Source organism: Acanthopagrus latus, chromosome 11, assembly GCF_904848185.1.
Source record: "Acanthopagrus latus isolate v.2019 chromosome 11, fAcaLat1.1, whole genome shotgun sequence".
Classification (NCBI taxonomy): Eukaryota; Metazoa; Chordata; class Actinopteri; order Spariformes; family Sparidae; genus Acanthopagrus; species Acanthopagrus latus.
Window position 1 is genome coordinate 19,055,026 of NC_051049.1, and position 13,875 is coordinate 19,068,900.

At 42.9% G+C, this 13,875-nt stretch overlaps 1 protein-coding gene across 14 annotated transcripts in view; it reads right to left on the minus strand.

The window, feature by feature from the left end:
• ptprsa (protein tyrosine phosphatase receptor type Sa) overlaps nucleotides 1–13,875 on the minus strand; it is a 237,333-nt gene that overhangs the window by 37,733 nt on the left and 185,725 nt on the right. For 7 of the 14 annotated variants that reach the window (XM_037114068.1, XM_037114065.1, XM_037114067.1 and 4 more), the window contains 8 exons: nucleotides 7,131–7,724; nucleotides 6,002–6,096; nucleotides 5,432–5,682; nucleotides 5,047–5,134; nucleotides 3,588–3,800; nucleotides 3,138–3,301; nucleotides 1,581–1,592; nucleotides 1,249–1,364 (listed from right to left, as the gene is read on the minus strand). In XM_037114068.1, the coding sequence (XP_036969963.1) occupies nucleotides 1,249–1,364; nucleotides 1,581–1,592; nucleotides 3,138–3,301; nucleotides 3,588–3,800; nucleotides 5,047–5,134; nucleotides 5,432–5,682; nucleotides 6,002–6,096; nucleotides 7,131–7,724 (1,533 nt within the window). The remainder of the gene's footprint in view (nucleotides 1–1,248; nucleotides 1,365–1,580; nucleotides 1,593–3,137; nucleotides 3,302–3,587; nucleotides 3,801–5,046; nucleotides 5,135–5,431; nucleotides 5,683–6,001; nucleotides 6,097–7,130; nucleotides 7,725–13,875) is intronic. The other 7 variants (XM_037114071.1, XM_037114072.1, XM_037114077.1 and 4 more) reach the window with 3 other exon arrangements.

The window sequence follows — 13,875 nt, forward strand, 5'->3', positions numbered from 1 at the left end:
TTCTAACAATTTGTTATTCCTAAATTGTTACATGGGGACATGGCAAACACATAAATATGGCTTGCAGGTAGTTATGAAGGCACGTAATGTCAAACAGAATGATGTGGGAGCAGTACATGGGCATCATTTATGCTGCTGCATAAATTTAACTTTAAGTTGCATTATTTGGGAATCGTTAATCTCTGTGTGGGCTGTCTGCATGTGTGTGCCAATGTTATAATATAATGTTGCTACACATGTATGTTGTTTGTATATTAAAAAAACAAACAAACATACATTTATGTTTTGTTTTACATGAATTAAATGTTTTTCACTGGTGCCAAGAAGGAAGGTCTCCTGCAGGTGCGTGTCCTTATTTGCCCACAGTAGTATAATACAGCAGTTGGCCAAAATGAGCCTTTGACAGCCAATAACCATGTTTTTGGATTAAAGCTGCTGCTAATTAACACATGCCAGAATTTAAAATTTGCTTTCCGTTTCAGTAGGTTCCAAAAATATGGATTTTGCAGTTCCTGTAAAACTTTGTTCTTTCCACAGCAAAAATCTTCTGAAATAGCACTTAGTCTGTTAAAGCCAATGAAACATAGCCTTCATTCCAGCAAAGGAAATTAATTACTATATAGGTAGGTTCTCTCTCTTGGTAAGGCCAGGTTCCTAGTAAAACCTATAGACTGGGCTAATGTTGTATTCGAGACTGTCATTGCAGAGATAGCAGGCATGAGCACTCTACTGGAAACAGTGTTAGAGTGGAAATCCAATTAGACCAATGAAATACAAGCCTTAGATGGCTTTTTAACAGGCCAGCTTTTATAAAACAATCAAAAGTAGTGGTTTGGATATCTTAATGAAGAACATTAAATGTCACTAAACATTAAATGTTACTATCTCAATAAAAGTCCTTTGCAATGCAGAGCTACTTGTGTTTTCACTTGCTGAAAACAAGCAAACACTTAGATTATGTTTAAAACTGTGTCAAGTGTGTTTAATGATGTCAGTACATGGCCAGCTTTTGTGGAAAATTGGAAAATGAGACCCATACAGTAAAAAAGCACATGTGTCTGTATAAAGGTAATGTTTTACAGGCTAGTACATTTCCTTCTTCACATCTTTCATATTTTAGAGAAACTGGAGATCAGATTTTTCAGTAATGTGTGTGCCAATTATGCCCAGGTTTAGGGTTAGGGTTACCCATATATGTTGTTCAAGTTTTTGTTCTTCAGTGTATGTGTGTGTGCGTCCTTGCTGTACCTGGAGTTTGGAAGTTGATGCGTCTCATCTCCACAGGGTCTGTCGGGTGGTGGGGCGTAATGTCCGCATTGTTCAGCAGACATTTTGTGCGTGGCTCAGACTCTTTCCTTTTGCGACTGGGAAATGAGACACACACAGAGTAGAAAGAGGGGAAGACGTACAACAAAAACACCAGAATAACTTTGAGTGAGCAACAGCTGAGAACTGGGGATCTGAGAGGGTGCATCAAGCACAGAAATATTCTCCCTCACTGATTAAAAGGCATGTTTTTTTGCTGAGGCAGGCTACTTTCTCTCCCCCTGTTAATGCAGTAAAGTACGGCTAAACCTTACCTGTCAGGTTTGCTGTTTCCAGAGAAAGCAATAGGAGTCAAATAAATATATAAAGATGGCAAAAACACAACACACAAGGAGAAAGGGAGAAGGGGGAGGCAAGAAGAGAGATAAATCAATAGAGAGCAGTTTAAAATTCACAGGGGTCGCTGCCGAGCTCGCAAAACGCGAGATAAAGCTCATCAGCATTTGGCGGAGGAGTGTGCATGCCTGTGCATGTGTGTACATGTATCAGTGTGTGAGAATGACTGAGTATTCGGTGAAACGTGCAAGTATGGGCATACATTCATGTGCCTGTGTCTGTGTGTCTATGTACGTGTGTGTGCTAATGTGTGTGCAGATACAGATGGGGAAGGGGAATGTCAGGGCCAAGGGCAGACCCGGGAAACACTATTCACCAGGGAGAGATGGACGGGAGATGGGAGTGTGAGGAGGACAGAAAGGGAGGAGAGAAAAAAAGAGAGAGATCCAAGGAGAGATGTTACTCTCCCTAACCACCAAGATGGAGGTAAGGCAAGGTCAGACAGTCAGGGATCATCTGACAGTAGCAAGCTGTACTTGTGTTGCTAACACCAGCCCAAAAATAATTCAGGGAGCTTCCCTGTTATGTAGGGCAACCTCTTACACCACTATTCTGTTGGGATTTGCACTAAGATTAAAAGCTTCAACCAACTGTAAAACAAGGGGGAAATATTGACTGTATCATATGATCCTAAGCCCCAGGACACTGTAACAGTAAGACTTGGTACAGGAAGACAGCTGCATCATGTAAGGTTCCTTATTTTAATATCCAACACTAGAAAATATGGCTTCTCATTCCTAAAGGAACGCCTTTATGGGGAATCATTATTTGAAATATATGCCTCTTTCAAAACATATCCGTGACATTTCCTGATTGGTCGGTTGTATCATCCTGTGTCCAATTATTGAGCACCATCTCAAAGAATCTCCTCCTCTCTCCTTTCTCCAACCCCCTCACTTCCCACAACCATCTTTTTCACAAGAAAAAAAGAGAAGCTCTTTCATATCCACATGCAACAATGCTGTTGTGTTGTTGTAGTCTTTGAATATCATGCTGCTATGAATACAAAATAAGCCCCTCTTTCAACATGCTCCCTATCATGCAATTATTTCCCAACAGCCCGACTCCCCAGTAACACTGCAAATAACTGGTTCAACATCAAATGACAAGGAAATCTTCCATGTGTTTTGCAGGATAAGAACTTTCTGCAAATTACTCTAATTTAGAAAAAAACATGTCTCACAGTTATATTGCACGGAGCGAGGCACTCACATGCAAAGCTAAAAGGTTCAATTCCCTGTGTATCTTACTAGTAAGAAGTTATATAGGTGGAAAGATACAATTTTAAAAGTATTTCCATATATGATGTATTCTAAATTAGCCACTCAGTCCAAAATGTCAATGACCTGTACACCTACCCTAACCCTGAGTGTTATTTTCCATCATTTGAGGTTGAACAATGTTATCATTACACTGCAAAATCAACTGCATTCCCCACAAAAACAAAACAAAACAAATTATCCGAACCAACTCACTTTTTATACAGGAGAATGGCAATGACGATGCAAATGATGAAGACCACAGCCAGAACTGGGCCCACCACCCATATGAGTCCATCACCAGCGTCTACTGGCAGGGGGTCCACCACCAGCTCGGGAGTTGTCACTGTGTCGCTGTAAGGGCTGGTTGCAAACATTTTCTGAGCAGAAAAACAGGTAGAAACACAATCTAGATTAATTCATGATGTATGTCAAGGACAAATGAAGGTTTGTGTGTTGAACTGAACTGAGAGAAACTTTACTAACCAGCATCAACTGAACAAAAATGTAAATACTGAGTGAACTGCATTGAACAAAACCATATTACATATACCTAAAATGTGTTAGATTCAGATGAGCAAGGTGACTAAATAAACATAACTCAATTATCAAAGCCACAAACTGACTTAAAATAGGTCAACTGAACTCTGTTGAACTGTAACTCACCCCCGCGGTGGCGTTGAGTTCAGCCAGCAGGAAGAAGACATACTCCTGGCCAGCTTCAAGAGGCTTGTTCTCACATATGTTTTGGCGATGGTCACTTCCCATCGTGAAGCTGGTGGGCAGCTGCCTGAAGCATGCTGTGATGTAGGGCTTCCTCTGTTCCAGCTGAGCCAGCTGACGACGTGAACGGCGCTTTGGGGTGACATCCCGCAACAGCTGATTTATGGGACAAGGCATTAATTTTTTGACCGTTACGAAAATAACTTTTCACGTTATTTGTTCCTTACTATATCATCTTCGATTTTAGTATCTTCTACAATATCACTCCCAAATGAATTACCATATATTTCACAAGAACAAAAACTAGAGATCAACTAAGTCTGAGGTAATAGTTGCTAATGTTTTCTGATGCTGTCAAAGGTTTCTGTACAATCTGCAGTGTTTGTACTAAAATGATTCCAAAAGGTCAAGAGATACAAATGGAAAAAAATCCCTTTCAGTGACCTGACTGAGACCAAAAGAAAACTGATCCGGACATCATCTGAAGCTGTCCTTTCACAAATACCACACATGACAGGAGACTGTGTCAGATGTGTTCTCACCTACTGGGCATACTTCATTTGGCCTGGGGAGAGTGTCCAGGAGGATGACCAGGAGGACTCATTAATAATGATCATGTGACATTGCCTTGATATCTATACTAAACGTTTTTGGATAAATCTGCAATCTCAGTAAAAGAGTGGAGAGCAAAAAAGAGCTTGAGGCAGCAATACTGCAACATCAGCAACATACCGACTTGCTTGCTGTGAAGCATCCGGACTATGACACGCTCAGTAGAGCACGCACAAGTAGAGGTGGTCTTGACTGAATTTTGTACAAGGGAGTTGGCAGGTTTAAGTACAGGCCAAGTGATTTGGAAATTTGCGTTTACACAATCAGCTGCTCAAGGTAATGTCCGGACAATTTCAAGGTAGCAGTGCATGTGTAAAAGGAGCTTCAGATTCAAAAAGGTGCCAACTATCTGGCAATGTTTCATGTAACCAGGCTCCAAAACCCCCCAACATCCAACCCCTCTTATTCACTACAAACTGCAGATAGAGGCGGGCTCTAAGCAGAGGGAATGTGTGTAATCCCAAATCCAATAGGGGTGGCTGCTGTTGATCTAGCACCCAAGGTGACCCTAGGCTATGGGAAGAGTGGGGGAAGACTGTGTAATTCTCTGTTCTGCATGCTGGGGGGGGGGGGGGGGTTAAATTTACATAGCTGAGATGTACTTACAGTATGTCTGTGCTGTGTGTGTCCCTCTAGTATATGGTGTGTATGATACAATTTGCCTTGCACATGCAACTGTTAATAACTCAAGTGTTTCTCCCTAAAAAACAGTCACAAGAAAAGGCAACTTAAGCTTATGGCTCCCATGTGCCAAAATAACAGCACAACTCGTGCTTTTCTAAAATCCTACCTCCTCCAAGTCCATCTCATCAGGGTTCTTCAGGTTTTTGACGGTTCCTGACGTCCTCTTAAGTGGCACCACGACTACATAGAAGTTCCTGGGAACACAGCGTCAAAGTATTCTACTATAAAATCATACTGACTCTGTTTTGATACTGGACAGCATTTTTGGTAAAAACATCCCATCCCACAGTTGACAGGGAATTGAAGTGAGAATCCAATACCTGCAAATGGGTCTAGCAAGGACCAGAAGGAAATCCTAAACCCTTGCATTTCACTACATCTTAGACCCCTTGAGATTTCAATCCATATCATATCAGATCTCAAGCATCCCAAGACATACACCTAAATACATCAGACAGACCTCACAGCACCTCCAGAATCGCTACACTCACTTGACATCTTTGCTATCGACCGTTGGGAAGGTAAAAGTGAGCATGTTGTCAGGCTCAGCGTAGATTTCCAGCTTAGGTTTCTTGACCAGAATTAGAGGCGCAGTCCTGGCGATCACACGGTGTCTTGGCCCACCGTCCATGCTCTCTTGGCAGGTCACCCTGAACTCGTAGGTGGTGTTGTGCTTCAGCCCAGTGATGAGTACCCTCATCTGCTTGGCATCCACGTCCATCCTCTGACGGTTGTACTCAATCTAAAGTTCAAAGGATAGTTAAAAAGTTTAAGCCCTAATTGGTAGGAGGGGAGGTTGGATATATGGCATGTCAATACATCAGTTGTTGAAGACACATGAATGGGCAGGAAAGGAGACAGAGTAAGAGTGGACATGCATATTGATGATTGCATGGGTAAAGGAACAGGTATGTTCAATTAATTTGATTAGTGGTATTGGGGAGTATGAGGGAAATTGCTCTAGCGTATAAGCAAGCCAAAAAGATGAAAATTATTTATAAATTTCAAGGGTGGATTGGGTGGGACAGTTGAAATGATTTTTTGTCCTACATTAAACTCACCGTGCATTTGTATGGAGACCTGCTTTCAGAAAACTTCCATGCAAGGACCACTGTTGTCTTGGTTGCCCACTTGACAGTGAAGTTCTTTGGAACGTCTGTTGAGTGGAAGAAAAAAAAACCCAAAACAAAACGAAGACAGTGTATCAGTAAATTGAACACGGAGAGAAGTAGAAGAAACAAAAGAAAAAAAACTTTGAAAATAAAAGCTGTTGTTCCCCTGCAACGTTCCTCTGGGTTGGAGAGTGAGTGTAACGGTGAGCTGTGATTGGCTGTGAGAAGGGCAACGCCATTGGTTAGGACACACAGCACGTAAGACTCATGGACAAAAAACCCATGGAGCACAAGGGTGCATCCACTGGCTAGCACTCGTTGGTAGTGCCAACCTGTCTCACCACTCTCTTTGAACCCATGACCACTTGAGGATTACCAACTGACCCATGTGGTCTCAGTGCCAACTGTTCCTACGCCTCTACTGAGTCTGGGTTGGCACTGCCAACGTGCTACCAGGCGGGCATAGAGACAGACCCAAAACACATCATGCCAACAGTCCGCAGCAGTGCATCTGGGGGATGCCATGCTACAAGCTGTCCCGTTAAGGGACAGGGGAAGGGGAAAGGTGGAATTAGGACAGGAAGGGGGTTAGGAAAGGAGGTATATCTCAAAACAAACCCAAAACCAAAAAATAAAATAAAGAACCAAAATCAGCTTCCTTTAATATCAGAATAGTCTAAACATATTGTTGGAGTGACTGGTTTGACTGAGGTCCTACCTTGCTTGAAAACTGGGGATGTGAGATGGCATTGGCTGTGCGAGTGTGCTAGGCAAACAGTTGCAAGGATGACTGACAGGAGTGTCTGACCAAACAGCACTTACCTTGAAATTCTAGGCTGCTCTCCTCTTTCTCAAAATGACTGACTATAACTTACTGACTTGAGTTTTACCTTGTTGGGGTTAGTGAAGTGAGTATCCACGGCAAACAATTTTAATATCAATCTTTTGTCTTTCTTGAGGAGTGGAGGTGGTTGAAGGAGGGGGTGGGGCAGTTTCATTTTTGTGTTGTTGCAAATTGTTTTTAGCCAATTTCCAACCCCCTGCCAACCGGGTTGGCAAAGAAACACGCAAGCCCTACCTGTTGGGTCAAAGGCCACCGTCCGATACTGGATAGGCGGGCTGTAGGGCCCTGGACCTACACTGGTGTGTGCACGTATTTTCACATCGTATGCTGAGTTCGGTTTGAGGCTGTTGAGCACATAGCTGGACAGGCTGGGGGGCAGGTGGAGCTCCCGTGGTGCTCCTCCGGTACCTGCTTCCTTATAGGCCAAAGTGTACTCTGTAATTACCCCATTCCTCTCCGCCAGCACTGGTGGAGACCAAGACAGCTGCACTGAGCAGCATGTCACATTGGATCCCTCTGCAATTTGAGGGTATCCCCCTGGTGTATTCTCAGGCACATTGAGTTCCACCACAGCCTCTTCCCCAAAGCCCCCCCTACTCTTGGCTGAGACTTTAAAGAGATAGGTGGCCCCTCGGTGAATGTTGACCACAGAGTATTGTCTTTCTTGTGGAGCAAATTCAAGTGTAGCTAAAGGAGAGACATCTTTCCGCCCAAACTGGAGCCGGTAACCCTGCAGGTCCATGCCATTGGTGAGGTCTGGAGGATCCCAGCGAACCACAGCTGATGTCTCTGAGTCCTGAGCCACTGACAGATAGGGCTGACCAGGCACTGTATGGACAAAAAAAAAGAAATCTTAAAATCTGTGCTTTCCAGTTATATAAAGAAAACAGTATACTACCAAAGCATTAATTTGGCATGGTAAACATATACATGTCCCGTTATAATGTATGGCCCAATAAGAAAAAGAAAAGATGTGGACTGTCTACCAATAAGAATCACACATGTTCAATGACTGTAAGTAAATAGAATGTACAATTAAGAGTCTCATTTGAATTCCAGCCATCCATTAGATAAGTGCCAAACAAACAGTCAGGTTGTGTTGAAGGGAGATGCGGATGATCCTCAGAGCCTCTATATTCTCCAGCCATCACTGTGCTCATTACCATTTCATGATACATGTAAGCTCCAGCCCAAATCATTTCTGTACTGCAAAGCATCACTAAAACTTTAAGCAGAGAACAGTGCCTCTTTCAGCTGCAAGAGTCATCTCTTGTTGTAAAATGAATGATCTACGCTTGGGGTCTAGACACCATTCTTCAGAGTGGCCCACTTCTGCTGCTCTTATGGATGACACACGTCTCATCTTAACTCTCCTTTTAAGGCCCCATCAGTGCGATAGAGGCAGCAGCAGTTATGGGAAGCCTTCAGTTCTCAAGTTGCCGTCAAAGCTTTGTGAGAGATGAGTGTGGTTGATTCGCACTTGAGCCCCATCTCTCTGTCAACAGATTCTACCTTGACTCCCACATGTGACTCTTTTCTCAGGAAAACAAGGCCGGGGCAGATAACTGGCAGTAAGGGTTGCTGCATAAAAACACAGACTGTCAGTGATTGACCCATTTCCAAATACTTGTTATGCTGCTGTTTATAATTTGCATTAAAGATTGACTGAATTGGGGTGCCCCAGTAAGTTAGCTGGTAGAATGTGCCCCCCATGTACTCGCCGCAGTGGTCCAGGGTTTCGAGTCAGACCCGTGGCCTCTCTCTCATCAATTTTCTGTCACTCTACAGAAAAAGCCATGAAAAGGCCAAACAAATAATACTCATCATAACAAAAAAAAAACCCCTAACTGGATGAATAAAATAAAGTAGGTAATAAAACACTGTCGGTGTATTTACTGTTTCCAATGTAATTTCATGCCTCTAAGTGAGACTGTGAAACCACTGGTGAGAAGATTGGCTATCTCTGTATATTTCTGATTCAAAAGGCTTGCCAACTGGGTCGGCAAACTGGGTCGGCAGCAAATTGGTTGATCCTGGCAGTGTGAGCTTTCTCAGCATAAATTAAAAAAACGCTTAATAAGCTGAATACAAATGATTAACTCTAGCTTAATGTGCAACATACATTTCATCATTATCCAGCCACAGCTATGGATACATGTGCCTTCTAAGTTGTAGCTTCTTTTTGAGCCTCAGCACAGTATGTGTCTTATGTGCTTGTGTGTATTTTTGTACATAGTGCGTATGGGCACCTATGTATTTGTGTGTGTGATGGCATAGGCCCTGGTTTGCAGCCAGCTCCAGCTCCTGTATCACCATTCCACCTGCACATAGAGCTATTTGGCTTGTTGCCCAGAATGGACTTAAAGTAATTTGGAGAAGCTAGCATTAATCTGAGTGCGTTTGTGTGTCTGTGTACATGTACGTACATATAGTACACATTCTTGCGCCAAGATGCAAGTCTCAATGTGCACCTAACAAACACATACACACACACACACACACACACACACACACACACACACACACACACACACACAAAGCAATCCACTATACACAGTCTCCCTCTGCTCGTATTATTCATTTCCGTTTGCTAATGGTCTTCTTTCTGAGGGCTGTTGCTACAGGAAGATGGGGGTTGGTGTGTGGATGGTGGCTAGTCAGCTGAGCCTTTGCCGGTAATGGAAAGGCGGGGGCGCCGAGTGCTGGGTGAGACGAATGCTCCTAATACTCCTCGGCTACATACTATAGCTCAGCTTGGTGTCATTTAAAAGCCCACTCCGGCTTTGTGCTCACCGCTAATCAAGAAAACAGAATCAGAGATAATGATCCTGTGGTGACTCTGTGTGTGTTTTCTCCATTCTAAATTTCTATGCTTCACTTCTAACCTCAGCAGGCTAGCAAATGTGTCCACTACAACTTTTGTGGCCCCTGAAATCACTTTCAATTTCCGTACATTTAAAACAGTGGGCCATTGCACACTGGTGAGAAGGATCATGGGAACGGGAACCAGTTGATTGGTGTTCGGTATAGGTGGGGTACAGTGTGTGTGTGTGTGTGTGTGTATGTGTTTGAGAGTGTGTGTGTGGTGCTACAGGGTGCTGAGAAAGAGAACAAGGGCAGGGTGAGGGGTTGAAAAATAAGGGGAAGAGGGATGAGGAAGGTGACTGGGGACAAGGAGCAATCTGCTGCGAAGAGGACCGAACAGGGCTATGAGGAGGCAGAAATATGTGTGTGTGTGTGTGTGTGTGTGTGTGTACATGAGTGATTCTAGTGTTCTTGGACACCGTGATTGTCCCTCTCCTCCTCTCCTCAGTGTTCATCTCTCGCTCCTATTTCTTCCTTCTCTCTCCCCCTCTCCCCTGTGCACACTGCCCAATCCCCTCTTTCATTTCCTAACCTCCTCCCCCATCCCTCGCCCCACCATCCCCTACAACCCTCTCTCGCCATGTCCAATTCAGGGTCGACCCTGGTTCAATCCCTCCTTGTGGGCCTCCCGGCACGTTTCCCATCAGGCCACAGTATTAACAGCCGGCTGTTGACACTCACTCAGCCTGATTGAGAAGGGGGCGATCAGGTTCCCTTCTCATTTCCTCCCTCTCCCATGCACGCCTCACATGTGTACACTCACACATGTACACATGAACAAACATATTACCTCTGTACGTGTTTGCAAATGACATGGTGCATATATATTATGTGCTTTTTAATCATCCGTCGCCTGGCATGTGAGGTTTTCTCCTTCACAATGGAAAAAAAAAATCTCACACTGATTAACATGTGGCGATAGCCTGCCTATGAAGACTTAGTATATCCAAGGACTTGTGTGGGGTTAAGTCTTTTTTAACATTAAAATCATGACAAATCCATCCCCCTCCCCTATTCATTTCCACCTGCCTTTAGTTTGTCTTACTAAAGGAGTATCTGTTGCATGGGGGGAAGGGATGTGATACTTGGAAGGGGAGTGAATGCCATGGAGTCAGATCTGCAGGAAAATTTCATGTGGCCCATTTTGATCGCAAAAATAACAACTACTGGACCAAAGTAACAATAAGGAAGTAACTAGGGATATGGATTCTGTCTGCAATCACATGTGGAATAAGTATCCAAACGTTTGTAAATACACACACACACACACACACACACACACACCCACACACACACACACACACACACACACACACACACACACACACACACACACACACACACACACACACCATGCATCTCTCAGCATCCCCTCACAGGATGCAACAACGGAAATCAAGTGCTGTGAGTTTGGGGGGATGGGAGTCTGGAAGCTGTCAAGATACCAGGATACCCCACTAATGTCTTCTCTATAACAACTGTGTGACTCAGTTCCCTCGAAGCTATGCTCGCACTCATGTACGAAACAAATGATGAGTAATGCGGACCACTTCACATAATTACAAACAGCATGAATAAAACTTCCGACTGCGATTCTATCCATCCCTCCAACTCTGCTTTGTTAGCTGATGACGCAAAATGATACACAGCAAAAGTGAAAGGCAATGCGTCAAAACAACATCAACTTTATTGAGGCACTGCATATATTGTACAGTATTAGCAAGTATGGATCTCAAACAGTTTATTACCCATCCTGATTTACTGGATTTTAAATCTCCTTCACCTGAACAAATGTGTTACATTTACACATTTTTGCACATTCCTTTATAAATCTGTACAGCTTTCAATGAAATAGTAATAAAATTGCACATATTGTGATATTGATCGATTTTGATATTATTTTACCTGTTATTTTCAATCTTGTCTTTTCCGTTTGTGCTGCTTGAGTTGCAAATACTTGCTTTTATCTTCAATTTACATATTTTCTCATTCCATGTTTATTGTTATGTAACAATATATCAAGGCAAAGTCTTTGCATGTGAAAACCCTCTTGGCAATAAACCTGATTCTGATTCAACATTCAGCTTCCCTTTCGCTTTGATTTAGAGCCACTGATACTGTCCGCAAAGTTGCCAAATGCAGTTATGAATTAAGGTTTAACAGACTGTTGGCACTTCTGTGGTATGTTGTTTTTACTTATAAGCCTTTATTTCATGTTTATGTCTCATCAGATATCCGTTCCTTCCACCCTTATAGGAGGATTTACACACAGATCAGCCATCCTCCTGAGGCATCCCTCTCTGACTTTGGTGTGCCCAGAGTCTTCCACTTTCACAAGATTTCTTTGAGATTTCCTTCTTGTGCTGTCGGCTCAGAGGATCTGCTTGCTGCATATTGTAGGCTATCTACAAAGTACAATGTCTTTGTAACATGCTGCTTCATCTCAGCCTGGGTTTGTTGTTGGTTTGCTCTGCCTTGTTTTTGTTTAATACTTGGAAAGCTATGTGAATTCTCCAATTGAATTTGAAGAAGAAAAGAAGAGAAAAAAAGGATAGTCACTGATTGCTGTAGTGAAGAACTCTTCAATGTGCACATGGGATAAAACACTTTCAGACACAAGGACTCCCGTTACCCCCTTCAAAACCTCACACTGGCCATGGTTTATTTCTCAGAGCAAGAGTTTGGGAAGTATGAATCATGAACAGGCACTTTTCGAAGCCGGCGTTCATTCAGCAAACAAAGACAGTTCCAGCCACAGATTGAATGTTGTTTGTCTGTAACTCACAGATAGGTGCACATTTTTTACTTGTTTTTCTGTCCTACAAAATCTTGGGATAGATTATTTTTGGATACTTTCTGATACACCCAAATGCCAGAGAGCCTTTTTTCTGAGTGTCTGGAAGATGAAAAAACACTCGGCCACTGATGTGAATGGACCTTTAAGAGGGTCGAATAACATACTTCATTTGCCATGCTGTACTGCACCGAGGTCGCTTTTCAGGCCTTTATTTTTCCTAAAAAGAACAAGACTATGACGTCACTGATACTGGAGGCACCCACTCACTTTAAGTGCATGCTTGTCTACAAAAAAAAGACTTCAAGAGCTGTTGCATAAGTTGTGCAAATGTAAATGTGTTTTGTAAATGCCAAAGCATTCATGTGGTAGAATTTTTCATTTAATTTGCATTACAATTCTGAAGAGTGCCAGTTTATAGATGAGTTTACACCAAAGTAAACCACTTACAAGTACATTTGAAGGTTTGGTGAAGACAACATATGACAAAAAAACAATCTGATATACTGTATACTGAGATCAGTTTTAGTATGTATTCAAGTAGGTGTTGAAATTAGGACACATGTTGGGACTCGGCTAGCAGAGTATGTAGATTAATTTAAATGAGACGCTGAAAGGAAGTGCTCTTTGGAAAACTGTATCATGTGAGACTTGTGTGTGTAATCACATGGTTCTAATGTAGGAAACTGTATTTCTGTCCCATTTGTTCCTGTTGTTTTTTTCTTGTTATTTTTCAGCTCAGACATTCTCAAAGCAAGGTTGTTTTGGTTGGTTTGCTTGGTTGCTATGGTTGATTTGGAGGAAAACAAAACTGAGATGTCACACAACAAAAGATTCCTGCATCTTTCGGAAAAGTGAGCCAATTTTAAACTCTCTGAGTCCCAAGAGAACACAAAAACATTCTCTTTTGTTCCCCGTCTTATACAGACCTCAGGAAATCCCCTGCTATTTCAGACACCAGCGGGAACCCTGCTTGTCAGAGGGACAGCTACTTCACCTCAGAAAAAAAGCTGCCGAGGCTTGTCTTCTCCTTACCTCTCACCCCTTCCCCTTTCCTATTTATCCTGGCCCCCTGGCATAAACCATTTCTTTACACTTCAATAATAAAAAAGGAGAAGCCTTCCCTCTGAGGGACAGGCAGAGTGCGTTCGACTGGCATATCAGTCAGCCGACCCTGACAGGAGGATGGAGAGTGACAGCACTCACTCAAGCCCCTTTGGCAGCGTTACACTTCCTGACACCCGTAACAGACACACCTGTCAGGATCTGGGAAATTTGCCTATGTTTGTGTGCGTATTTTGTTTCAAGGATGTGTCACTG